This window comes from Telmatherina bonti (genome assembly GCF_933228915.1).
Source record: "Telmatherina bonti genome assembly, chromosome: 6".
NCBI lineage: Eukaryota > Metazoa > Chordata > Actinopteri > Atheriniformes > Telmatherinidae > Telmatherina > Telmatherina bonti.
Genome location: NC_136624.1, coordinates 33,195,208 through 33,222,185, shown reverse-complemented (window position 1 = coordinate 33,222,185; position 26,978 = coordinate 33,195,208). Strand labels below are relative to the sequence as shown.

General features: G+C 38.6%; 1 protein-coding gene across 1 annotated transcript in view; it reads left to right on the top strand.

The window, feature by feature from the left end:
* LOC306756986 (inositol 1,4,5-trisphosphate-gated calcium channel ITPR1-like) overlaps positions 1 to 26,978 on the top strand; it is a gene marked incomplete at its 5' end in the record, with an annotated part of 83,715 nt that overhangs the window by 29,527 nt on the left and 27,210 nt on the right. Inside the window, 28 exons of the mRNA XM_079241946.1 lie at positions 765 to 864; positions 1,103 to 1,263; positions 1,367 to 1,508; positions 1,744 to 1,902; positions 3,022 to 3,194; positions 3,493 to 3,612; positions 4,293 to 4,487; positions 4,637 to 4,888; positions 5,182 to 5,323; positions 5,419 to 5,572; positions 5,662 to 5,852; positions 5,959 to 6,091; positions 6,182 to 6,236; positions 6,318 to 6,483; positions 7,131 to 7,304; positions 7,408 to 7,482; positions 7,629 to 7,766; positions 8,090 to 8,215; positions 8,323 to 8,523; positions 8,627 to 8,878; positions 9,230 to 9,355; positions 9,443 to 9,571; positions 13,081 to 13,201; positions 13,287 to 13,471; positions 13,862 to 14,010; positions 14,091 to 14,202; positions 23,148 to 23,277; positions 25,312 to 25,499. Coding sequence (XP_079098072.1) covers positions 765 to 864; positions 1,103 to 1,263; positions 1,367 to 1,508; positions 1,744 to 1,902; positions 3,022 to 3,194; positions 3,493 to 3,612; positions 4,293 to 4,487; positions 4,637 to 4,888; positions 5,182 to 5,323; positions 5,419 to 5,572; positions 5,662 to 5,852; positions 5,959 to 6,091; positions 6,182 to 6,236; positions 6,318 to 6,483; positions 7,131 to 7,304; positions 7,408 to 7,482; positions 7,629 to 7,766; positions 8,090 to 8,215; positions 8,323 to 8,523; positions 8,627 to 8,878; positions 9,230 to 9,355; positions 9,443 to 9,571; positions 13,081 to 13,201; positions 13,287 to 13,471; positions 13,862 to 14,010; positions 14,091 to 14,202; positions 23,148 to 23,277; positions 25,312 to 25,499 — 4,249 coding nt within the window. The remainder of the gene's footprint in view (positions 1 to 764; positions 865 to 1,102; positions 1,264 to 1,366; positions 1,509 to 1,743; positions 1,903 to 3,021; positions 3,195 to 3,492; positions 3,613 to 4,292; positions 4,488 to 4,636; positions 4,889 to 5,181; positions 5,324 to 5,418; positions 5,573 to 5,661; positions 5,853 to 5,958; positions 6,092 to 6,181; positions 6,237 to 6,317; positions 6,484 to 7,130; positions 7,305 to 7,407; positions 7,483 to 7,628; positions 7,767 to 8,089; positions 8,216 to 8,322; positions 8,524 to 8,626; positions 8,879 to 9,229; positions 9,356 to 9,442; positions 9,572 to 13,080; positions 13,202 to 13,286; positions 13,472 to 13,861; positions 14,011 to 14,090; positions 14,203 to 23,147; positions 23,278 to 25,311; positions 25,500 to 26,978) is intronic.

Below are 26,978 nucleotides of genomic sequence, written 5' to 3'. Positions count from 1 at the left end.
CTGATTTGCATCGTAAACACGTTGCTCCTGATGGAGGAGCATATGTTATTCTCAACCTGTAATATTTTATTTTATTTTCCTTGTCTCTGTAGCAACCACTAATGAAATTGCATCCAATAACTTTATCATTTTGGCTGTTTGAAAAATAATAAAGCCAATAATGTAATTAATTACCAATGTAGTAAAATTATTGAGCTAATGAAATAATAAATCTGTCAATAATGTAATAAGTCATCATGCTATTGGCTTGCCTAAAAATAAAAATAAAACATTTTAAATACACAATATAAAATAAATATATAATATAATATAATATAATATTATATTATATTATATTATATTATATTATATTATGTAATATAATATTTTTTTAAAAACTTTAAAAATATAATAGCTGCAACTGATTATGTAATAATACATAAAACTTAGTTGATCAGAAATATTTTTTGGGCATTTTATTGGGATATATAGAAATATTTACATTATTGGCAAGTTACCAAAATATTGTACAACTGGCTTTATTTCATTCAGTATAGACAGGTATTTTATCGTCTGGTCAATATATTATTGGGTGCTACAGCCTCTGCTTGTTCGGCAAAATGCTCATGAAAGCTTTATCAATTCATGGCAATGAGTACATGCCAACAGGAAGGAGTTTAAAGGAACGACTGTTCATTACACACATTCATGTTTAATGCATCTAAAACCTGAGATCCAAAATGCAAACGTAAAAACCTTTAATAAAATATCAAATTCCTTTCCAGAAACTCCTATGTCCGCCTCAGACACCTGTGCACCAACACCTGGGTTCACAGCACCAACCAGCCAATCGACAAAGAGGAGGAAAAGCCAGTCATGCTACGTGTGAGTGATGTTTTCTTACCAGTTATTTGCATAACAGTGTTAAATGGTAAAGTCCATGATCCTGAGTTTATATTTAATGTTTTAATTGTTGAAGCTGCTTTAATGCTGAGCTGTATGTTTGATGTTTTGGAATTGAATATGTTGCATGAGTGCAGCTGCATATGAACATGTTAATGGCTCAGAAACAAATAGTAAACAATTAAAATATCATATATAATGATCTCAAACACAATTTCAGATTGGTACATCTGCACAAAAAGAGGACAAAGAAGCTTTTGCCATTGTGCCTGTCTCCCCGGCCGAAGTGAGAGACCTTGACTTTGCAAACGATGCCAGTAAAGTGCTAGCCTCTATTGCTGGAAAGCTGGAAAAAGGCACCATCACACAGAATGAAAGGAGGTATATTTACATGGTGAGGCAAGAATGTACTTTTCTCTCTGAAAAGAAAGTGGTTTTGTTTTAGCTTTGTGTTTTTTGTTTTGTTTTTTGCAAATCCAACCAGAGCTGTTACAAAACTTCTGGAGGATTTGGTGTTCTTTGTGGTGGACATTCCCAACAATGGACAGGATGTTCTGGAGATTATGGTTAACAGACCCAACAGGGAGCGCCAGAAACTCATGAGAGAACAGAATATTCTCAAACAGGTAATGTCCCGATGCCGCAAAAGTAACATTTTGAACACAGCTTGGTTCTACAATGTCCAGTCACAGTGAACTATTTTAGCCTCACTGAAATTCCTCAGAGCTCCTCCTCATCAAAGCTTTAGCAAACTGTGCTGAAATGACATGGATGCTACGTCTGCTAGTTGAATCAGCGTGCTCCTTTTTGGCTTCAGCCACAATAGGGTCACAAAAGTCACAATCTCATTTTTGCACTCAGATCTTCAAGCTGCTGCAGGCTCCATTCACAGACAGTGGCGACGGGCCCATGCTGCGACTGGAGGAGCTGGCTGACCAACGTCACGCACCCTTTAGACACATATGCCGCCTCTGTTACAGGGTTCTACGTCACTCTCAGCAGGATTATCGCAAGAATCAGGTAGAGTTTATCAAGCCTCTCATCTTTGTGAACGTCAGCACATTGGTAAATGAGTATTCATGCCACTGCAGATATGAAAATGATTTTTTTTTTTTTTTTTTTTTTTTTTAGTATCAGTGAATAAAAGCTAATATAGTGCTGCAACACTGTCACAAAAAACATGCATAATGCACTGAATGTCCTGTCCACAATGTGCTATAAAGCTCACCTGCCAAACACCATGATTCGGTTTTTATTTGATACAAAGTCACAGCCAGTGTGATAAAAGCCCAGAAAGCAAGAATTGTTTGGCCCAAATGTGGTCCACATGTACGGTTTTGGTTGGGCCCGTATTTGGTCTTGACTGATGGCATTTATGCTGTGTGAGTGTGGCTTCTGAAACACAGCCACATAATCACCTGTTGTGGCCCACATCTGACATGTTTTTTTGTTCCATTTCTTTGTTCCAGTTCAGTTTTCTTTTTTTTTTTTAACCTGATTCCTTAAAATAAATAAGCGAAAACGAAAAGAAAATTCAGTTTTGTTTTATTTTACCTGATTCATTAAAATAAATAAGCGAAAACGAAAGAAAAATTCAGTTTTGTTTTATTTTTACCTGATTCCTTAAAATAAATAAGAGAAAACACCGTTCCAAAAGAATCAGCTTCTCACACCTCCAGTTCCCGGGATGTTTAGATTAATCCATCAAAGATCTGTTGCAGCACTCTCAATCCTGAGCTGATCAGACAGATGAGAAACTACTCTGTTTGGTGAAAGGAGTTGTAGCCCACCACTGGCAGAAAAGGATCCCAGTTTAAAGGATACACCATCAGGACCCAGTCAAATTGTCAGCTAAACCTGCAAAACATTCAAAGAAACACACAAATTATGACATAAAATGATAAACATTTGACAGTAATAGAAGCACCACATTCCTCCTCATATGACCTGGAATGATGAAGATGTGCTTCACTGTTTGACTTTGACAAGTGACAAGCAATGACATTGGTCAATAAAAATCAGTGGTCTTAATTCACGAGGGTCATGGCTTCTGCAGAGAGCATGAAGTCGTTCACGTGAAAACATGTTTTCTCTCTGTGTGCATGTCAGGTGGGTTCAGAATGTCCATCTTTCTTGCAGGAGTATATTGCCAAACAGTTTCGCTTTATGCAGAAACAGATTGGCTATGATGTCCTGGCAGAAGACACAATCACAGCTCTGCTCCATAACAACCGCAAGCTGCTCGAGAAACATATCACTGCTGCAGAGATAGACACGTTTGTGAGCCTGGTCCGCAAGAACCGTGAGCCCAGGTTTGTTTGTGTGTGTGTGTGTGTGCTTTCCCTTTGATGTTATTGTATCTCATTATGGACCATCTGGGGATCTGAGTAAAGTCTGTTGTAATGGCTTGCTTGCCATGACACGTGAAAGCTGCACATGGCAAAATTCTGAAGGATTTTAGGGTTCTTGCTTTCTTTCTGTCTTTCCTTCTTTCTGTCTTTTTTTCTTTCTTTCTTTTTTTTCACTGACAACTCTGAAGTTTGAATTTATCTTACTTTTGCAGTCATGGATTACTGAATTTAGCAGCTCCTATGTGTGTTTTGTGTCCAGGTTCCTGGACTACCTGTCAGATTTGTGTGTGTCAATGAATAAGTCCATTCCTGTGACACAGGAGCTTATCTGTAATGCTGTATTGGACCCTACAAATGCAGATATTCTCATAGAAACAAAGTAAGTCCTCCTGCTTCATAATCTTATGTATACTATCAAGCACTTTGGAACAAGTTTGTTGATTTCACATACTTCCTAACCAAATGAAACACTTAAAAAAAAAAGAAAAAAAATTGTATAACCTAAAAAGAAAATTTAGCCTTACTTGAATACCATTAGTAAGTATAGCTGTTACATACTTAAATATTAGAGGAATGAGAAAAGATTATTTACCCTTTTCATGCATGAATTTTTAATGAAACAATGCAACAATTTTTAAATACAGTATTTTACCTCTACAGACATATGCAATGATACTTTGTTTATTATTGATATTTAGAATTTATTATGATTTATGATTCATTTAAAAATATTCTATATATTATTTTATTTGATTATATAATATGTAATGATAATTATATCCTATAAAATAGTGCTGTATCATTTTCTTTTCCCATTTATTGCAAAGGCAAACTTGCGTGATTACATCATGTTAATTTATATCATATATTTTTTTTATTCTCAAGTGAGTGGAAACGTATTTGATGATTCACTAACATCCACTGAAATTATGTATTTACAAAAATACCATCCTCATTCATGAATATGCAAGAAAAAAGCTTGTAAATAGGTGTCCACAATATGGCCACTTTGCATGAAAGGGTTCAATCTTCCTTCTTGGCTTACTTTTGCTTTTGCAGGTTGGTACTCTCAAGGTTTGAGATTGAGGGAGCACCGCTTGGGGAGAACTCTGTTGAGTCAGAGGAGGACGAGGAGGAGGTGTGGTTGTTCTGGAAAGACAGCAACAAGGAGATCCGTAGTAAAAGCATCAGGGAGCTGGCTCAGGATGCCAAGGAGGGCCAGAAGGAGGACAAGGAAGTGATCAGTTACTACAGGTAATCAATCCCCCCTCCCTTCCATGTGCTGAGTGTTATAGTTTGCCATATCTAAAGTGAGGTCACATGGGAAATTAGCTGAGTTTGAAGTAAGATTGCTCTGCAGATTAAAAACTAAGCCAGGATAATCTTGTTTGTAAATGTTACAGGTACCAGCTGAACCTGTTTGCCAGGATGTGTTTGGACAGACAGTATTTGGCAATCAACAAGATCTCTGGCCAGCTGGATGTTGACCTGATCCTGCGATGTATGTCGGATGAAGACCTGCCCTATGACCTGCGAGCCTCTTTCTGTCGAATGATGCTGCACATGCATGTGGATCGTGACCCGCAGGAGCAGGTTACACCGGTCAAATACGCCCGGCTGTGGTCTGAGATCCCCTCAGAGATCTTTATTGACGAGTGAGACAACAAATTCAATTCAACTTTATTTATATAGCGTCAAATCATGGCAATGCCATCTCAAAATGGTTTGCAGACAGAAAAAAAAAACATGAATGATGAATAATGAAAGCCAAATCATAATAGCCTATATAAGGAAACCAACAGGTTATAAATAACAAATAACATTGCTGCAAAATATTTCATCTGCGTTGTTTGGGGGGGGAAAAAAAAAATTTTTGTCCCTGTGTTTTGTATGCTTGGATTTCTTTTGGGTTGTGTATTTATTTGCTTATTCATCCTCTGATCTGCAGCTATGACAATGATGGGACGTCTAAAGACGACGTAAAGGAGCGATTTTCACAAACTATGGAGTTTGTTGAAAACTACCTCAGGGAGGTGGTTTGTCAGAGCTTTCCTTTTGCAGACAAAGAGAAGAACAAGCTAACATTTGAGGTCCGTCTTGCAAGTTTCTTTAAATATCCCTCATGTTGAGGTTTAAAAAAAAAAAAGAAGTAAACCTAAGAAATGCTTCTGCTGTCCTTGTCTAGGTGGTAAATCTGGCCAGGAACTTGATTTATTTTGGCTTCTACAACTTCAGTGACCTGCTCAGACTGACCAAGATCCTGCTGGCTATTCTTGATTGTGTCCAAGTGAACACCATTTTTCCTTTCAACAAGGTGGACAAAGGAGATGAGAGTAAAGGTATAAATCTAGAGTGGTCAGAAGACGACATGCATCTAATGGACAGGAAACTCATCTGCATGTTTGTGCATTTGTGTCTATGCTTCCAGGTAGTAATGTGATGAGGTCCATTCATGGTGTAGGTGAGCTGATGTCCCAAGTTGTCTTAAGAGGAGGCGGTTTCCTTCCTACGGCTACAACTAGCAACTCGACTGGAGGCGCAGTGAAGACGCAGATGGAACCTGAGAAACAGGACATACTGGTAATGGACACCAAGCTCAAGATAATCGAGATCCTTCAGGTGAAGAACATTCAGTCTTTTGCTCATGTTAAATACGCACCAACCTGAAGTCTAAACACTCAATGCATGCATACTCATGCATGTTATTTTTTGTTTTGCCCTGCAGTTCATCCTGAATGTCCGCCTGGACTACAGAATCTCCTGTCTGCTGTGTATCTTTAAGAGGGAGTTTGATGAGAGTAATTCCCAGAGTGAATTTTCAATAACTGGAGTAGTGGAAGGTCCAAGTAATATGCCGGGTCAGTTTAACGTATAGACTTTACGCACACAAAGTGCAGCCAACAGATTGACTTGGGGTAGTTACCAGTATCTATGTTTTACAACTACAGGTGCTTTGGATTTTGAGCACATAGAGGAGCAGGCAGAGGGGATATTTGGTGGAAGGTAATCTCAGTTTTGTTCAGGGTGACTCACAAAGAAGTGATGACATTATTTGCTCTAAGTGTATATTATGTGTATGTCCAGTGAAGAAAACACCCCTCTGGACCTTGATGACCATGGTGGTCGAACATTTCTGAGGGTCCTGCTCCATCTGACCATGCATGATTATCCTCCTCTGGTATCCAGAGCTCTGCATTTGCTCTTCAGGCATTTCAGCCAGAGACAGGAAGTTCTGCAGGCATTTAAGCAGGTATGCAAGCTAAGCGTCTTTAACAAACATCTACAACCGATAAATAGAAAACATTACAGTACAATAATTATATATACATATATATATATATATATATATATATATATATATATATATATATATATATATATATATATATATATATATATATATATGTATATGTATATATATATATATGTATATATATATATATGTATATGTATATATATATATGTATATGTATATATATATATATATATGTATATGTATATATATGTATATGTATATATATATATGTATATGTGTATATATATATATGTATATGTATACATATATATATATATGTGTATATATATATATGTATATGTATATATATGTATATATATGTATATGTATATATGTATATATATGTATATATATATATATATATATATACTGTATATATATATTTATATATATGTATATATATATATATATATATATATATATATATATATATATACTGTATATTGAAAGAAACTTAGATGCTCTTTTATGCTCAGCCATCTTGTTTTTGTACATATAAATAAGTACATGAAAAGAGGCATTTTTAAGGAGGTTACGTGGTTATTACCTGTCAGGGTTTTATAAATTTAATCTTACATTGCAACCCCTTTGTGTCCTAACAGGTACAGCTGCTGGTCACTAGCCAAGATGTGGACAATTACAAGCAAATAAAGTCAGACCTGGATCAGCTGCGCTCTATTGTTGAGAAGTCTGAGCTCTGGGTGTATAAGAGACAGGGGCCAGATGAGGGCATGGATGCAGGGGAAGCACTTGTTTCTGAGCCAGAACATAAAAAGGTGCATTATGTTTTGCATCCTGACGTACTCATGGAATGGCCTGCAACTGCATTGTGCACTATGTAGAGCTTTTTAGTCTAACTCTTTATGTTGTGGACTGCAGGGGGACTCAGAAGCTGCAGACAAACCAAAGAAAGCTGAAAGTACAAGCAGTTACAACTACAGGGTGGTAAAGGAGGTAATCTTTACTATCAATGCTAATGGTATCAGTACAAAGGTTGTAAATGACCTCTTTTTTCTTTTGTAAATGTGTTTGGTTGGTCAGTATCTAATCCTCTGACGGTCCATTATTTTCCCTTTTCTCTGCTCATGATTTCCTCTTAGATCTTGCTGCGTCTCAGCAGGCTTTGTGTCCAAGAGGGTCTGTCAGGCAGGAAGAGCAGGAAACAGCAGCAGAGGCTTCTGAGGAATATGGGGGCTCACACTGTGGTTCTTGAGCTACTACAGATCCCCTATGAAAAGGTATAGAGGACCTTGGTGACTTGTTTTTGTTTTTACATGTTTGCACACAGATTGCAGTCTCTCGCGTAATATTTTTAACTTGGTCTTGCGCAGGAGTTCTTTCTGAGGCTCATTGCAGGCTTATCTTTGGGCATTGGCTGCTTTTTCACACATTTTCAGTTCATATGTACATTGAAGAATAAAGACCAAATATTGACTTACAACCTCATAAGAGATGTAGAAATCAGTTTTTTCCTGGACTGTTTACAGAAATCCGGGTTAGCTGAAGACTTATACACCACAGTATGTGAATAAACCCTCATCTAGGTTGTTTTCTCCTCCAGGGAGAAGATTTGCGCATGCAGGACATCATGAAGCTAGCTCATCAATTTCTGCAGAACTTTTGTGCAGGAAACCAGCAGAATCAAGCCCTGCTCCACAAGCACATCAATCTTTTCCTCAATCCAGGGGTGAGATGTCCTCTTTCATACACACCATTACTGCAGAAACCTACTCAATTAGACTCTAGAGAAACCTCACCACTCTGAATCTCCTGTCTTTTCTTTCATCCGTTCAGATTTTAGAAGCCATCACCATGCAGCATATCTTCATGAACAACTTCCAGCTTTGCAGCGAGATCAACGAGCGCGTGGTTCAGCATTTTGTCCACTGCATTGAAACACACGGCCGCAACGTGCAGTACCTAAAGTTCTTACAGACTATTGTCAAAGCAGAGAATAAGTTCATTAAAAAGTGTCAGGACATCGTCATGGCAGAGGTCGTGCTTGGTTTCCAAACTGTTCCTTTCAAATGTGTCACGGTTATGCAACACATACGACACCTTCTATTTCACCTAATGAAAAATGTGCTTCTCTTCACAGCTGGTGAATGCTGGAGAAGATGTTCTGGTCTTCTACAATGATCGAGCTTCCTTCCAGACTCTGGTCCAGATGATGCGATCGGAGCGTGATCGCATGGATGAGAATAGCCCACTGATGTACCACATACACCTGGTGGAGCTTTTGGCTGTCTGCACCGAGGGCAAGAATGTCTATACAGAGATAAAGTGTAACTCCTTGTTACCATTAGATGATATAGTGCGGGTGGTGACCCATGAAGATTGTATCCCTGAGGTGAGCTGAGCCTCTGGTAGAGGTGAACTGACAGCTTGAGACTCTGAGACACAGTATAGCAGGGCATTCAGCTGGAGTCAAAGCTTTATTCTGATGTGCTTTAATTCAATTCAATTCAACTTTTTTTATATAGCGTCAAATCACGGCAATGCCATCACAAGGCGCTTTAGACAGGAAAAAGAAAACATAATGAAAGTCAATTCATAATAGCCTTTATAAGGAAACATTAATAACATGTTAATAACATCCTCAACCAAGTGACAGCTGTGATGTGTCTGGAAATAGAAATGTTAACCCAAATTATGCTTTGTTGCATTTGAGCTAAGCTTTGAATGAACTTGAATCTTCCAGGTGAAGATCGCCTATATCAACTTTTTGAACCACTGCTATGTGGACACTGAGGTGGAGATGAAGGAGATATACACGTCCAACCACATGTGGAAACTCTTTGACAACTTCCTAGTTGACATTTGCAGGGTGAGGAGCACCATTTTTGCTTTACAGATGAAAAATTGTTTAAGTATACATTGTAGAACTGATCATCGTTCTTGTTGTTGTGCTAAGGTGTGCAACAATACAAGCGACCGCAAGCATGCAGACGCCATTCTGGAGCGCTACGTGACCGAGACAGTCATGAGCATCGTAACCACCTTCTTCAGTTCACCTTTTTCTGATCAGAGTACAAGCCTGCAGGTACCTATGTTACATCATGCAGCTGAACACAACTGGGCAACAGCTTATGACTTTATATGAGTGAAATGTTTGTGAACATCATGCTAGATTTAATTCAGCAACTTTTTTCATCATTGCATGTGCATATAGCTTAGTCACCTGCAAGCTAGCAAGACCAGTGACTTAAAGTGCATAAACATATAAGAATAATTTACTACTTTGTTAAAAGAAATGTTCATATTTACATTTGCTTTGATTACTTTAAGGAACATGCAGAATGGCTACTTCTGAATTTCAGCATATATGCATCATAAAATACATGTGATAAGTTACATTTAACACACATCTCAACAAAATACTTTGACATATTTATCCTGTTTTATTAACACATTTTGAGTTTTCATTTACTCTGATTGTAAATGTGGGAGGTAGTGGCTCATGTTGGTGCCTTTCTAAGAGAGACATGAAACAGACATGGGATTGTTAACATGAAAATGTTTCTCTTCTAAAACATGCTTGTCTCTTGTATTTCCATTTTTATCTTTTAGGAGAATCATGTAATGTCCTTTTATTTTTATTTCTGATTATTTTATTTGGGCTTTTCAACTTTTCAATTAGCATATTTGTGGTCATGAGAGGAATGTAAGTACCAGTGGAATATGCTGCTTAATAGCTGCCTCATGACTCCATGACCAGGAAAAGTCCCTAATGCAGGAGTCTGTCGATTAGATTAGCTTTTCACATAAAGTGCTTTTAATAGTGCTGAAGTCACCGATTGCTCACACTTCGATTCACATCAGTGCAATGTGGAATGTCCCACGAGTGTATGATCCTATAGAGCTTATTGTCTACAAAAAAACAATAAAGATTAAGGTGGTTGAGTCCTGATAAGATGGAAGCAAACTTTAAATAGTTCATAGATAGATCTGCTACACATAAATTTAATACCTATTTTTCCCTCAGTCTTTTTTAATCTTTTGTTATTTATTAATATAAAAAATGCCATCACTCAGCTATGAGGATTCTACTTAAGGAGCAGTTTTGATCCAGATCTTGAACTTTTTTTTTTTTTTTTTTTTAAAGCCGTTTTCCTAATATTTGGTCCATTATAAAGTAGCATAAGTAGCACACAGGTTAACAATACTGCATAGTTTTGCCGATATAAATGTCTGTGTTTCATTCTTTTTTTTTTTGTGTTTGTTTTGCTTTTTATCTGTATTTTATTTCTTTGCTGCTTCTGTGCTCCAGGCTCCTCTGCTGAGGAAAATATTTCAGGTATTTTTGCCATTTTTGTTTATCAGGGAAACAGAGTTTGGTGTTCTACATTTTCCTGGGATGTTGACCCTGTTATTAACAGTATATCTGGTGTTTGTGTGAGTTTTCTGTCAAACAAGAGTCATATTGTAGATTTCTACGTGGTGAGATTTGGGTAAACGTCTGGGACTGATGGGTTTCCAGCAGCATCACTGAGTCGGCATGCTGGTCTTATTACAGTTTTTGTCACTCCAGCTTGCATTAACAGTCATGAAAAAGACAGTACATTTCCTGTAGTTCTATGGTTTTACAATACAGGACTTATAATAAAAAATCTTCTGGTTCTTTCTTGGCCTTAAAAAGAAAAACATTGATGCAGAGCTGCACCACATGTTAAAGTGTCATTATTTACAAAAAAAAAAAGCCAGAAGCAGTGTGTGTAAAACTAAGTAGATCCTTGCTGCTTTTAATTCATCCTCAATTGTGAGCAAATCTGCAAAAGCAGAAGTTTTGCTAGTTTTGTTCTGTCAAACATTCAGATGTGTGTTCAGTGTCAAGGAGGAAAGATGGTGCATCATTCTATAGTGAAAACATTATGCACTAGTAAAAACTTTCTTTCCAAAGCTAGGCATACCAGCAACTTCACTGCAGCACTGAAATGAACTCCAGAGCAGTGGTGTAGTCCAGGGTATACACGGGTATGCAGAGCATACCCACTTCTTTTTCAGTCAGAATTGAGTATACCCACTTCTAAACCCCCTTTGTGATGCTGCTTTCAAAATTACAAACATCCCTACACATGTACCTACGTCGCCCAGCAGCTCAGATAAGGTTACCAGTATGCTACACTGTTAGCCATCAGCTGCGTTAACTTCAGCCTGCATAGACAGATTATATACAGATTTATATGTCTATGAGCCTGTGTCTCCCCAGACTGTATGCCAGTACTGGTTTAGTTATTCCATAACTCGTACTCACTGAAACCAAAGAGCAGAAATGATGTGACGATGAGCACATATACTGATGGATTTATGTAGAGTAGTCCTACATGTCACTGTTTCTGAAACTGCGTTTTCTGGGCTACTTTTATTCTGTTTTTTTTTTTTTTTGGTTTTTTTTTTTTTTTCCCATAAAGGGCAAAAAATTGAAAGTAAACCCACTTCTTGAGGGACCACTACACCACTGCTCAAGAGCTACATCTGTGTCTGCAGGCTGCAGCTGGCATGTTTAGTGTAAAAGTTCAGTCTTTGTCTAACTGTTCTGTCACAAACAAACTTATCCGGAAGAGTTACCAGGAAAAGGTTCTTCTTCTCACATACATGAAACACGGCTTGTATCTAAACTAACTTTAAGATATTCATGGTCATTCATCCATTTTCTGTACTGCTTAGTCAAATTAAAGGTCCTGGGGAAGCTGGAGCCTGTCTCAGCAGTTAGCAGGCGAGAGGCAGCGTGCACCCTGGATGGCTCGCCAATAAAATGGAAACTTTTAGTCACAATTCATAAAGCCATGTTGAGTGAAAAATAATCACCTCTCAAGCACTGACATCTATTTTATTTTTATTATTTGGGCTTGTTTTGCAGCCCTGGGACTGGACACATTGCAGCCATCGACTCAGCCATGAACTCTGTGTTTTAAAGCCAAATGTGCTCTCATGCACATCAGCAAATTTTCCACAGAACGATGGGGGGTAAAAAAAAAAAGCATTAAGGTGTTTCAATGAACCAGTCAAAGCTCAGACATTAAAGATGTTGATGGCAGGGACATCAGAGAGCAAATGTCCAGAGACCTCAATGGACTGAAGCAACTTTGCAAAGAACAATGGACCAAAATTCCTCCACAGTATTCACAGAGACTGATGTGATGATAAAAAAAAATAAAATAAAATATTTCTACAAGCCACTAAATTGTAAGGTATACACAGTTTTGCACACTCAGCTTTGGCTTTTTTCTTTCTTTTTAATAAATAAAAACATGTTGGTGTAACATGTTTTGTTCTTCATTTTCATTTGCATTGATTTTATTTTAAGACCTGATAAAATCCAAATACCTTCTTAATACACCTTGATGCAACCTTAGAGGGTGTACTTTCTTTTTCACATGACTGCAGCACTGCTTTAGGAGGTGGGGTCCAAGTTGTTGGTGCAATAGAGAAGAGACTGGTATCTTTCATGCTGGGAACCCTTCCATTTCAAGACTAGACACATGATTTCTACCTAAAAGGAAAATGATTATGTGAAATTGCTCTCTGTTATCTCCTGGATCCTCCTCTCAGACCAGGCAGCCCGTCTTTGTGCAGCTGCTGCAGGGAGTGTTTAGGGTCTACCACTGCCATTGGTTGATCCCAATCCAGAAGGGATTTGTTGAGAACTGTATCAAAGTGCTCTCTGATGTTGGTAAGATCTCCATCTGTCTTGCTTGTATTTCCTAGTTTGAAACTATAAATCAGTTCTAACTGGCTGTCTTCTGTGTGGCCTTCAGCGAAAAGCAGAGCAATAGCCATCCCTGTAGACCTGGACAACCAGGTGAATAGCCTGTTTGTGAAATCCAATAACATCGTGCAGAAGACAGCGATGAGCTGGAGACTCACTGTTCGCAACGCTGCTCGCAGAGAATCTGTGGTGACCACGTCGCGGGACTACAGAAACATCATTGAAAGACTGCAGGTACAGTTAGTTTGTGTCAATTTATTTATGCAAGTTCTATTAATATTAAAGCTGGGGTAGGTGATATTGGGGAGCTAGCAAGATGTGAAAGTGGTCCCCTGTCTTGACTCCTCCCCCTCTTGTTTTGCTCCTTGCATGATCCAAGTCTTTTTTATAAGAAATGAAAAACTCCATTTCAGTCCAAACATTTGGATTGGCCAGAGTTTTTACAGATTTACAGTAAACTAAGTGTCTAACTATATTTCTTATTGTTCATGATTAAAAAATGTGTAAACTACTATCAGGATGAGGAACCACTTCACCCAGTATAAAAAGAAAATGTCTCTGAGCAATCTTACCTACCAAAGCTTTAAGGATGTTTTTTCTTTTCCATTTTTTTGGCTCATGAAGGACATTGTGTCAGCTCTTGAGGACCGCTTGCGTCCACTGGTCCAAGCCGAGCTGTCAGTTCTGGTGGATGTTCTGCATCGGCCCGAACTGCTCTTCCCTGAAAATACTGACCCGCGCAAGAAGTGTGAGAGCGGAGGCTTTATATGCAAGTAAGTAATGCAGGTATTGTTTTTTTATTAACAATTTGATTTCTGAATGAAAAGTCTTAAGGACTGGTGTGCATGTGCAGGTTGATCAAACACACCAAGCAGCTGCTGGAGGAAAATGAGGAGAGACTTTGCATCAAAGTTCTGCAAACTCTCCGGGAGATGATGACCAAGGACAGAGGATACGGAGAGAAGGTAGCACATCCTGTAAAAGACATGCATGGTATATATAAACCATATAGCTGTGCACAGTTTTAAGATATACTTTTCAGGGTTTTTTATGTATATTTTGACTATTATTAGTAATAATATATTATAATATAATTCCGATTATTATCATGACTATTATTGTTAATATTATTTAATAATATTATATTAGCCAACTTTTCAGTAATTATGTGTAAAAGAATGTTGTTGAGCTTAGCATTTAACACAATATTATAACATCCCATTTGGTTTTATTTCTTATGTTTAAGGTTCCATCAGTTCCTAAACTGAACAGAAATTGTCATCATGCAAGTGTTCATACAAAATTTTTTAAAATGAAACAAAAAGAAATTATTTAGAATATGTCGAGTTGTCCTAACATGTGCTTTCATGTGGCTTTGAAGCCACTTGTAGAGGATTTTGGATCATCAGGCTGCATATCCACAAGCTCTCGTTTATTTAAAGGAAACTGGCTGCTGCTGTTTTACTTTTGTAGTTGGAACATTTTCCAGTCACTGCCACCTCTAAAATGCTTTATTTATTTTTTTAACTTTGGTTAATATCCTCCACAAGCACCGTTCTTCTGTGTTGCTGGAGTTTCTCTACAGTTCTAACACACTTACCATAACTAACATGTCATGCTGTATCATTGACCTTTAACTTCCTCCTTCCTGTGTTGTTATCTAACCCCTTAAACCTTCTGTTTTCTTTCAGTTCAGGGCCTTTGATGATGATGAAATGGATATTCCTAAGGTTTTTTTTCTTTCTTTTACACATGTCCTTGCCGCTGCTCGGTTTCTTTGTGTTTTGTCTGTGTAACAGCTTTTGTTGCTCTGTAAGTGCATCGTAGCAGCTGCTGTGGCGGTGTTGTAGTTAGCAGGGGCTCTGGGCACAGCTGGTGGCAAACAAGGCCAGACTAATTCTGCCTTTAACACCTGCTACATTGTCTGCAATAAAACTGTGTGCTGATCAACTGACAGAGATGAAAAAGAGGGAGGTACACGTGTGCTGTCTGACTCCGTGCTTCCCAATAAATCTGGGTTTTTCCAAGCTCCATGGTGACTCACCGGCCAGCTGGGCCAAGTGCCAGAGCTGCATTTGTGTCTGCTCACTATCCTGACACAGAACATTTTCATTTTTAAGTTTTTTGCCAAGTTGTACACGAAGAGAGAGTTATTTGGGAAAACTGTTTCAGATTTTAATAATAAGTCAAGCTAAAAACGGATCAAGTGTGTAAAAGCAGATCAGAAACGTTGGAATAGAATGTTCTTATGGATCCGGATGTTCTTATTCACTTATTCAAGGCTTTTTTTTCTCAGTTGTGTTTTCTTTTGGGGCCTCTTTGGAAAAAGAAAAAAGAAAACGTCAACTTTTATTTGTATACCAAGTCTCTTAATCTTCATATTCACTGAATTTTCATTTAAATAATCCTTTTCCATTTCTAACCGCTCAGATAAAATGTATTTATTGTTATGATAGCCTGAACAGAATTGCAGTTCTGCATGTTTTATAGAGGAAAAAACACATTCTATGTGTGTCCATGTGTGTAGTGGAGAAAGGGTTTACACCAGGACAAAGTTAACTGGATCCAACAGCAGAACCATAAGAGAGATTTGTGTAAATAGTGAAAAAGAAGAGTGGGGTCAAAATCCCTCCACAGGGATGTGGAAAACTAATAAAATCATACTATTGTTGCTGCTAAAGATGGTGCAAGTTATTCAATTTTAAAGTGCATATGCTGCTTCTGTCTTTTGGCTTAGGTTTTGTCCAAGACAAGAAGGCTCCTTTATTAGTAACAGATAGGCACTCTTTGTCTAGCCGCTACTGGGATAGTTCAAGGTCTACCATACATGTACAAATGTGTTCTCAAAAGTACGCATATATCTGGCCTAAAAAAGCAGGGATCCTATTTAAACATGTAATAATCGCCTGACTCGTATTACTTTTAAAGGCAAGAAAAAATCATTAATGAACTTTAACTCGTAACTTCAAATTTTAATACATAGATTCAAAACTGCACCACCTCATAGTCTCTCTGTCTGGTTTGCAGAACTTAGAGTAAAGATAGGAAAACCATGACGGCCAAGTTACTTCCTCTTACTTCCCTGTTCCTGCAGGTATTTTATCATGAGCTCCGTTTTGCATAGGGTGTTTCCCCTGCGCGTCCTTTATGCACCCATAGGGGGCACTGTGACTGTGTGCACCCACAGCATCTGTGTATTTATGAATGTGAAGGGCTGTGGCAGTCATTGAGGCTGTGTCCTAGTTTTTCTTGCCTGCAAGCTGCACGATTCTTGGGTCTCTGCCAGCTCCTGGCTGGCGTTACATAAGAGCCAGGTTTTTTTTTTCCTGGAACTCAGCCCTGCCACTGATGCGCGACCTTCAACAGTAATTGACAATCAAAGTGTGGTGGAGCTGTTACCCACCCACATGCGTGTGTGCATGCTAATATGTGTACACACCTGTGTGTGTGTGTGTGTGTAAATACAGTTTTTGAACAAGAGGGTGGGAAGGTTGGCAGGATGTTGGCGTGAGTTTTGTGTTGTTTCTGTCTGTCTGCACATGAAAAGCAGCCATTGGTGTAAGACTGGTAGTTCAGTAGAAACCTGTGTTTTTCCTCTTATTTCTTCTCACATTTTCCTCTTTTGCCCACTTTTACATTATAGTACTCTAAATTACTTATAATACTCCCCACTTCCACTTCTTTGTCCTGCAGATGCAAACATAGTGTAAACTCTGAATCCTGCCATGAATGTTTCAGTAGATGTGAAATGAACGTTACTAATGTGTAATTTAAGAGGAAAAGGATGACCACCTATGCCACTTTAACAGGAAGCATGGGTTAGTGTGGTCACATGATGTGGTTATATTTTACAATATATTTCGGAGACGTCTTTAAAAAATATAGAAATAGAAACATAGATAAGTTGAAATGCATTTTTGACCTCCCTAAAGAGTGGATACCCACCCCCTTGCTAAATGTCAGGGAGGTGATTATCTGCTAAATTTGCTGCTCTTTGACTGTGTGAGTTATGTAAGAGCCAGAGGAGTTCAGGATACACAGTGTGGCACTTAGTCTCAGCCTGCCCTTTTCACCTGGCTTCATGGCTGGGTGGTCTCATCAAGAGAGTTACGCAAACCGTCTGTTAGATGTGAGATGTGCATCAACCCTCGTTGCTTCATGTTACATCTTTTACAGTGAAAAGACTTAATGATATTTATTTTAAACATTTTCAGGCTGTTGCTTTTGTTATTTATTTAACCCACTCAACCTCCCTCCTTCGCAGCAGGGCTGTTCCGTCTCTGGACAAGAGCAGAACTTATTTTACAGCTCTGGTTTTAGAAGTAGGTCAGCTGCAATGAAAATGAGAGACCACAGGATTTTAATTTTGTCTGCTTTTCTGTCTGTACATAACAGCCACTCAAGTGGTAAACCCCAGTTTTCGTGTCATTCGCCACTGGTTTAAACATGACTCAGTCTCCGCCTGCGGAGACACACACACACACACACACACACACACACACACACACACACGTTCACAAGACGCAAAGTAGAATGAACTCTTTGTGGGTTTGTGTGTGTGCGTACAAATTTATTTCCTTTTGCGTTGAACAGAGAAGTGTAAGACCGATCGGGGGTTTGCCCTGGGGAGATTCCAGTTTGGTGAAATTCACTGTAGCTGGGGTGGATGTGGCAGCAGTGAGGGGTTACCCTGCGGTCTTTGTGGTTGAGTTGGGGGTGATTAGCTCCAGAGATCTCCTCTGATCAACATATTGCTTTGTGGTTTGATGTGGTCATGATGAGGACTTGTGAAAGATGCTGATCCTCCAGTGTGTCAGGACTGAGCGCGTCGCCCTCAACCTCTTGCTGAGCTCTGCTCCCTCTATGTTGGGATTGTCAGAAGCACTTTTAATTGCTTTTAGTAAAAAAAAAAGTTAAAAGCTTTTTGTTCTGATCTGGGCTTTCTCCACCCCTGAGAAACCGTGCATTGAAACATGCACCACGATCAATAGTGCATGAACTCACAAGTAATGTTTATAATGGAACATTTGTAACTTTAAAAAAAAAACCTTAAAATACCATAATCTTAAATAACATCATGTGAATTTTTGGTATTCTAAAGAATTCACGTCAGCATGTTCTGTGTTTTCCCTTTCTTCATTCATGCTCTCACTTTCTCTTCCTCAGTCTTTTATTCTGCTGTAGCACCTCCACCCACACAAAGAACAACAAATGCACCCATCTCTTGTAGCTGTTACCTGTTTCTGATAGACAGTCGCTGGCCATTTGAGGGCCAGAAATGAGCTTTGTAATCACATTATTGTTGAAAACAGTTGTGCTTATTGCGAACTCTTAAGTAGCACACTGTTTGGTTTGCAGATGTGAAGCTTTGAGATCGATGCTGGGTGTGCCACCAATGAGTTTTACAAGAAATGAGTCAGCGTGGCTTTTTTTGGCTGGTATCGGCTTCGGTGGTATCGGTGGAGCCTTGGTTTGCCTCTGATTAAAATTAGTTTCAACAAATGCAGTTCTTTTCTAATCTGAATGCAAGTCTTTTTGCATGTCTTGTTTGAGTACTTACAGAAGGTTTAGTTCCACACAAATCATTGGCATAGTAATGGAAAGCACTCAATAGGCATATAAAACAAGAAGAATTGTGATGCATCTACACAAATCCAAGGAGATTTATTGATTTACAAAAAAAAAAAAAAAAAAAAAAAAAGCCACGTTTAACTTGCTTTGTACCCAGATAGCCAAAATGTTTGGCCAGAAAATGACCAGAAGACATGTAGTGCTTTAAATCAGCCTAAATGCAGTATAGGGCCAACACTAGGCTTTTACAGTTAGAATGGGGATTAATATGAGAATCCTTGGCCCACGCTTACCCAAAAATCAGGACAAGTCTGTCAACCAAAGCTAGACCAGAGTGATCTCAACTAAACTGAATGTTCTGACACTGAAGGCCTGAAATGATGGCTGTTTTTAGGGAACATCTGTTGCTCAAACAGAGCTGTTTTTCCTTTCCTCTTTTTGTGTGTCATTTCTTGCCTCTTATGTAGTTTGCTTATTAACTTACAAGCACCTCCTGCCTCTTTCGCCGCCCAGTTAGATTATTAGATTGTACCCGTTTAATTTTTTTCAGGCACAGTCGTTTGTTGTAGCTGTGGTTGAGTTTCTAGCAAACTGTTCTCATATTGGAGTCTAATCAAGTTACATTGGTGTTTTATGTCAGTACATATCAGTGTGCAAGCCTTATCGAAACTGCATGCATACTGTACGTTCTGCTCTTTGCTCCTTCTTACAGTAATGCTATCTCAACTATCAGACAACAGAAATGTCCTCACAGTGTGTTTGCTTTTCTCTCGCTTTCCCGCTTTCTCTCTGTCTCTCGCCCAGTGTGTGTTTTTGGTGACAGATGGCTACTGTAAGCAGCTCTGTGTCATTGGTTCATTGGCCTGGTTTCTTTTGGAGTGATTATGTAACTCTAACTCTATCACCCCTCTCCCCCCTTTTCTGCCCCTCCTAACATGTTCTTTTACATAACATTGAATGTGGAACGGCACTTTTAAGTTGTTTTTTTTTAAAACCAGTTTCATTTTCCCTTCATGAATACACACTTTATGTACGGGTACTTTATAAAAGTTGACATAGTGTCAAATTCTGATTGTTCTGGTAATTGTTTAAAGAAAAGAAGACATTGCATTTGGGAAGCAACATATCTATATTTGATGAAATTAAAATTTGATGAATCTGCTTTGTGTTTCATGTTACTGACAATGTGGCTCAAACTGAGAAGTTGTCACCTTGTGATTACTCATTGATGACTTTAGCTGATAGTTGTCGTGTGATTTCAGTTTTTGCTCAGTTTAGGTGTTTGTTTCAAATAGTAAAAGAAGGATTTGACATTTGGCAAACTTGCTGACTTGCTTTTATGTTTCTCCAAAATTTCTTTGTCACTCAAGTTTCCAGGCAAAAATCTTAACAGCATTGTTTTTTTCTTTCTCTCTTTTTTTTTCTTTAAATAGTTTGCATTTTTATGTCTATCGGTTTAAATGAATTTGGTGCACAAACAGGTTACTGCTTATGTGGTCTTTCTATCTTTTGATGTTTCCAACATATGATTAATTTTTATGACATGTAAAGTTATGTATTCCAGTGGCGTTTTCAGCATGAGTCACTGGTTTAATCAAAGGGATGTGTTTTAGGTACAAGTTGCAGGTTTTTGTGGTAAGAATTCCTGCTGCGTGTTACTGCCTATAAACCACAAAAAAATAACAGTCTGGAAAAACAATTCAGAAAAAAAAATCTTCAAAAATGTCTTATTAGTTGTTTTAGACTAATGTGTAATGGTCTGCATGAGTGTTCACTAAATGAAGAATATGTTTCATCATTTGAGCATCATTGTTTGAGTTCAGCCTGACAAACCATGACTTTATTTTTAATCAATGGATTTTAGATGTCCTTTTAAGAGGTTTCACTCTTTGATTTGTTTGTTTGTTTTTTAGACAAAACCAAGCTAACCAGTTCCCCATGCTTTTCATTTTTATCATAACCTAAGCGGACTAGCTTCTGGCTCTAGGTTCACATCTACCGGTCAGTGTTAGATAAGATAATTATATAAGTGCTATGACAGAAAAGTAATTCAATGAGCTTACATCATTTCAACCTTAGTTCACACAGAAACTTGCATAAGTTCTGACTGAAAGCTGAGAGCTGACACTGAGACTGAGGTGGAGCTGGCTGCTGTGGAAGGAGGTGATGAGACTCAAAAATACCTGCAAGAAAAAGCCCCACAGGCACGAGGAAGATACAAGCTGGTGTGCAAGTAACAGAGTCATTTGTATCGACAAAGAAAATACCTTCAGTGACAGCGTAACAACTCAAGAATGCCTTCCAGGATTCGGGCGCTCATGTTTCCTGGTTGGTAACTAAGAGAAATTTTCCCATTAGCCTCAGACATTTCATAACAGAAAACCCTGAGTAAATCTGAAGAAAGAAATGCCTCGCAAGTTTAAAAAAAACTAAACAGACTTAGACTTTTTTAGCGTAATTTTGGAAGCTAGCATCAAATAATCGGTGCAGTATGTGCTGGGCATTTCACGCAATCATGCCTGGAATAGATTATTTTCTAAATATTAACAAGGTGATGCTTTTTGTGTTTCTCCTTTCTGTAATTCATGGATATATGTGCAGTAACTTTAAGCATTCTGCTTTGTGTTATGTTTTGCATGTACACTAATGAGAGCTCAAACATCCACATACTTGTAGCTTTAAGTGTTAAAAAATCATCTGTAGTTATTGGAATTGAAGTAAAAATGGAACAATCATACCACATAATTCATTTTATTTAACAAAACAACTCCTGCTTTAGCTCCAAACCCTCCAAAGGGAAAAGGTTTCCTTGGTTTCTGGCTCCAAAGTAAAAAGCATGGCAACTTTTGCTGAGCAGAGCTTTGCATGGCTATATTGGTACAAGATGTAGTAATTCACCTTACATTGCTGCATGAATACTAACTGTGGTTTTGTATTACTGTGCTCACATGACTCACTACACCCAGCATCTGGATCAGAACCCGCCTGAGAAACTGTTGGCGGACCAGAAGAGGGTAGGTACCTTTTAAACAGCATGGCAGCTTAACTAACAACTCCATCACTAGACAGATGCAATATGACTGTTAATATTTCTGATTCTCTCCTTTAGTGTTTAAAATAAGATCCAGCTAATTAATCACTGAGCTTTTGTATCAAAGAATAATGATTCAAAGAAAAAAAAAAGCTATTTCTCTCTCTATTATTTCTGATGACAATGCAGTAACTTTGCAGACCACTGATTGTTCATATTAAATGGATTTTGTTATGTAATACCACTGACAACATAACATCATTTTACAGTTTCATTCAGTCCTCAACCACAACTAACCCCCTGCATCTGTTACACCAAAACATCTGTTGCACCCGTGTCATTACTCTCTTCATTTTCTAAATCCCCCCCTTTTAAAAAAAAAAAAATTCAACAAAGAAAATGTTTGTTTGTCTAAAACGATCCGTTATGAAGCACCAGTATCCTCAGCAGTTTATGGTAATCCTCAATTCAGACTAAGATTGCATGAACAGATTTGGGAATATTCTTAAAAATATTCCCATAAAGATTTTAAAGCTCAAAAGAGTCCGTTCTGTAGTGAGAAAGGGGAATGTTGCTCTGACTTCATCCGATTGTGCGTTGCTGTTATGAAAAACGCTTACAGCTGATTAGTCTGCCAATAAAAGATGAGAGCAGCGTTCTTCACACCACCTACATAAACTAATCCTGACCGCTGGAGCATAACTACGACAGCAGAGCTTACATAATTTTCCTGCCATCTTTCAAGGACCACCCACAGCTGACAATAATTTGCACATAATGACACAAAAACACAAAATCACCCATCCCTTTCATTTTCCTCACTTTATCCCATGGGAGGTCTGTCAGGTAGCTCTGGGCTGCAGTTGCCATAACAACAGCAAAGTCGTGCCGTCGACTGCTTAACAGTGGATGAGTCACAGTGTGGGAGGGCTGCCCCCCAGGTCTACCTAAGTGAAAACCGGGACCTCACATTGTCACTAAACGGTGTCACTGCGGAAACAGCCGTCGTGTGGGTTGCGAAATGCAAAAACTTTACAGTGCACCTCAAAGGACTTCCTGTTTAACTTTAGGAAAAGCGTAAATGTTTAGAGCGTAAAGCTGATATGCCACTGCTAGAGAACATCTTATAAAAGGATGTGGCCATGAAAGGTGGCGAGCTGTGATTTTCTGACACTTGGGAGTTTTAAAGTCACAACTAAAAATGGAGCTGCACAAGATATCCCTGGTGTTACACAACCTTCTCTCTCCTTGTCACTGACATCACATCATTGCATCCTTCACCCCTTTTTTTTTTTTTTTCCTTTGTAGGGCGAGGCGCTGAGACAGATTCTGGTGAGCCGTTACTATGGCAACTATCGGAGTGGTGGGCGGAGGGACAGTTTGACGTCATTTGGCAGTGGACACCTCAGTCCAGTTGGACCAAGTAAAAACCAACCAGGTGAGATCTACAGAATGTTGTTGCTTATTTCCATCACAGAACAAAAAAAAATGAATAAATATTGTTTCTGCAGAACAAGTTTAGTTTAATGATGCAGACATGAGAACACAGATTGCTGCACTTGTGATAGATTTGATGTGACACTGAAGCGTTAAACAATGGCTTCTGACCAATAGGATGGATGCATTTTTGCTATGATATTGGTCTGCAGAGCCTTGATGAATCAGAGTTGTGCTGTGAGCTGCCCTTTGAGCATGCAATGCGCAACATTCTTATCACGATATGATAGCGTAGCGGTCGTGTCACTATCTGAACTAAAAATACAGATGCTATACATCTCTGTTCTCCTTTTATTTGAGCTATTTGTTGTTTTTTTTCTTAACATGCACGATAAATGTATGATGTTATCAGCCAGTTCCGCAGATTTTTAATGACACCTATTATTAGTAAGAGCTCATGCGTTTAGAGACCTTGTTATTGTCACTGCTGCCGTGTTGACCCTGTGATCAAAATGGTTTGGGTCTTTTGAGGTCACAGTGCCATCAAAGCTAAAATATGGCTGTGACATCATTGTCTTTTTGTATTTTTTGTATTATGTAACATGAAAACAGAAACCATCACACTTGATCCCTGCTCACCATCTTTTCCATGTACACCGACACCCTGTCAGATATCCAGGCCGCAGGAAGTCTCCCCCTCCCATCTGTGATAAACTTCTTCCTGTTGCTAGGAGAAGGGTTGTTACTTCCTGTGAATACAGCTTTGCACCTGTTGCAGAAACAAGAGCCAGGACAAGAATTCCATATGTAGCCTGAAGCAGGGGCCACAAGAGGGGGGTTTACAGGCAAAGTTGGGCTCAGCGACTTACACAACTGCAAAGTTATGCGGAAGAGGATTAGTTAATGACCTGTTTCAGTCAGACATCTGAGAGTGTGTTTTGGCCAAATAAAGAATATGTGACTTGTAATTAGCAGAATAAGATAATTTCTCCCTCATTTAATTGTAGGTTGTTGTTTGAAATGTTATGTGAGCTTTCTGTAGCGTTGCACCAACAGTTTTATATTTTACAGTAGACTTTAAAAAAGTTAAAGGGAAACAGTTTGATAAATATTTTACATGTACAGATGTAAGACACAAAAATTACACAGCAGGGGATGTCGATTCAGTGATTATTGAACATGTCACAGAATTTGGGGGGGGGGGGGGGGTGAAAAGGCAGTAATGTAAAGAGCAATATGAGAATAAATTATGTTTACTCATTATTTTGAGTAATTTTTTTTTTCTTGCCTTCTCCTTTCTTCTTGTTTACTTACATTTGATTCCCCACTACATAAAGTAATGACATTCTTAGGGATTACAGATGAACATCATTACAATAATGATAACAAAAAATAAATAAATACAATGATAAATAAATGAATACTTCAAAAAGGAGTATGTTATTCAATCTCGCACAGAATAATGTAATAAAACTAGAAACATTGACAAGGAGTTTTAAGATGAACAGATAAAGAGGACTTAAGTAAACCAAACGATGTTAAGGATCTTAAGTATGTGGGTAACTTGTTCCAGTCTGAAGGAGCTTTGAACTAAAATGACCTGCGCCCCACATCTTTATAGATTCGTGGGATAGACAGAGTGAGACAGTAAGTGCTTCTGAGCGAATACGATGAAGTTACTGGAATTAAAAATTGCTTAGATGGATGTAACCAGTTGAGTTTTTCAAATAACGCACAATGATGAGTTAGATATGGACATTTAAGAATAAATCTACAAATAGAGTTTAAAAGAACATTAAGTCGTTTAAGATATGAATCGTATGTGTTTTGATAAATCGTGTCTGCATAATCAAGAATATGTAAAATTATTTAAGTGACATTTCTTTTCTTAACGTCTGAAGTAAGACATATCCTGTATCTGCAGTGTAAATCAGAAAATACTTTGAATCATACATGAAAAAAAAACAAAAAAAACTTTAAACTTTAAGCTGGTATTATATTCTCATTGACTTGTTATTGTTCCCCACTCATGCAGGGTTGGGGGGCCCAGGTGGTCTGATTCGGGGAGAAATGAGCCTGACAGAGGTGCAGTGTCATCTGGACAAAGAAGGAGCTTCTGATCTGGTTATTGACCTCATCATGAACACTACAAGCGACCGAGTTTTCCAGGAAAGCATCCTCTTGGCTATTGCACTCCTGGAGGGTGGAAACACCACCATCCAGGTCAGTCATGCACATATCTCTCATATAAATGTTAAATCCAGAGTATTGTTGCGTCTGCTGTCTAGTTTCAAAGTGAAATCATCTCATTGTAAAGAGTAAACATTTAGCTTTGCGGTGGATAATCTGCCTCAGTAAGAACAGTGAAAGGATTGAGCTGTGTCATGGGTGGAAGCTTTTATCAAAGGGCAATGTGTAGAATTTGGGTCAGTATGCCATAAAGGCTGCACATGTATATCACAGAGGCAGCTGTTCCCCCTTCATATATCTCACTATGTCATCATGGCGGAAAGACCAAGCCAGCCGCAAATCACATTAGTGGTTTGAAGATCAGTTTTTTTTTTATAGATTATTCTGGGGTTTTTTCACTTGGAGCTTACAGAGCTGTGTAAATATATGTTTTTATCCCTTTGTCTTGGTCAACCTTAGCCACTCTGTTTGCATCTGCAGGTCATGCCTCTTTGTCTGATGCCCAGTCAGAGGATCTTGCCGTATTTTCATTTTGTGTGTCCGTCTGCGTGTTGTTGTGTAAGCAAGGGGCTTGCATAATCAGATTAGAGCGAGGAAGCCAGTGAGGTAGAGATAATGCTTTGGCTTCCCACGGCTGCTGCAGAGCCACGTCACGTGATCTGTCTGTGTTACATAAGGCCTGTGTTAATGAACAATGAGGAATGTCTCAGCCTTCAAAACATTCCAGCCTTGCTCCCTCGCGTTCTCTTGCCGGCCCAAACTGGGTCATGCTGGGCCTCCGGAACTGGGGCAGTGGGGAGAACGGGTGGAGGTACGAGGAAACACAGAGGGGACTGAGGAAAAAACGGGAGGTCTTCTCAACCTTGCAGTCTTATGTTTGCTCTGGAAAAGGAAGCTTCTCTGCAGGAAAAAGTGTCCAGCAGAGCTAGAAAAGTACCACACAGTGTAAAAAAGAAAAATGTTTTCTCTGATTTACAGGAACATTTTCTGAAACCTGTCAGCAGTTTGAATGGAAGTGAAGCCTTTAATAAACGCCAAGCTTCTCTACTGGGAGCCACCAACTTAGTTTTCTACACAGTCTTCATTTGACCTGCCGAGCTGAACACCTGTTGGGTGTCGGGTACTTCCCCTCACGTAATGCAGTTAACTGTTTACTCTTGGCCTACATAGTGCACAAAAATAAACCACACAAATGAACTCGACTGCATGCTTATTCAGTTTCTTACACACACTCGTGTTTTCTTTGCTTTCATCCATAACTAGTACATCAGTACTCAACAAGTAGTAGTAGTAGTAGTAGTAGTAGTAGTAGTAGTAGTACAACCTGTTTGAAAATTGGCATGCCATGATTTGCTATGTAGATGTATATGTATAATATAAAATCAGATCAAGCATCTTACAATAACTTAGGTTAATTGTCAACAGGTCAGTAACATAGCTGAGTATTGAAGGAGCATCTCAGAGAGTAATGAAATTAAAGATGGGGAAATTTCACTCCTTTATGACTTTTTT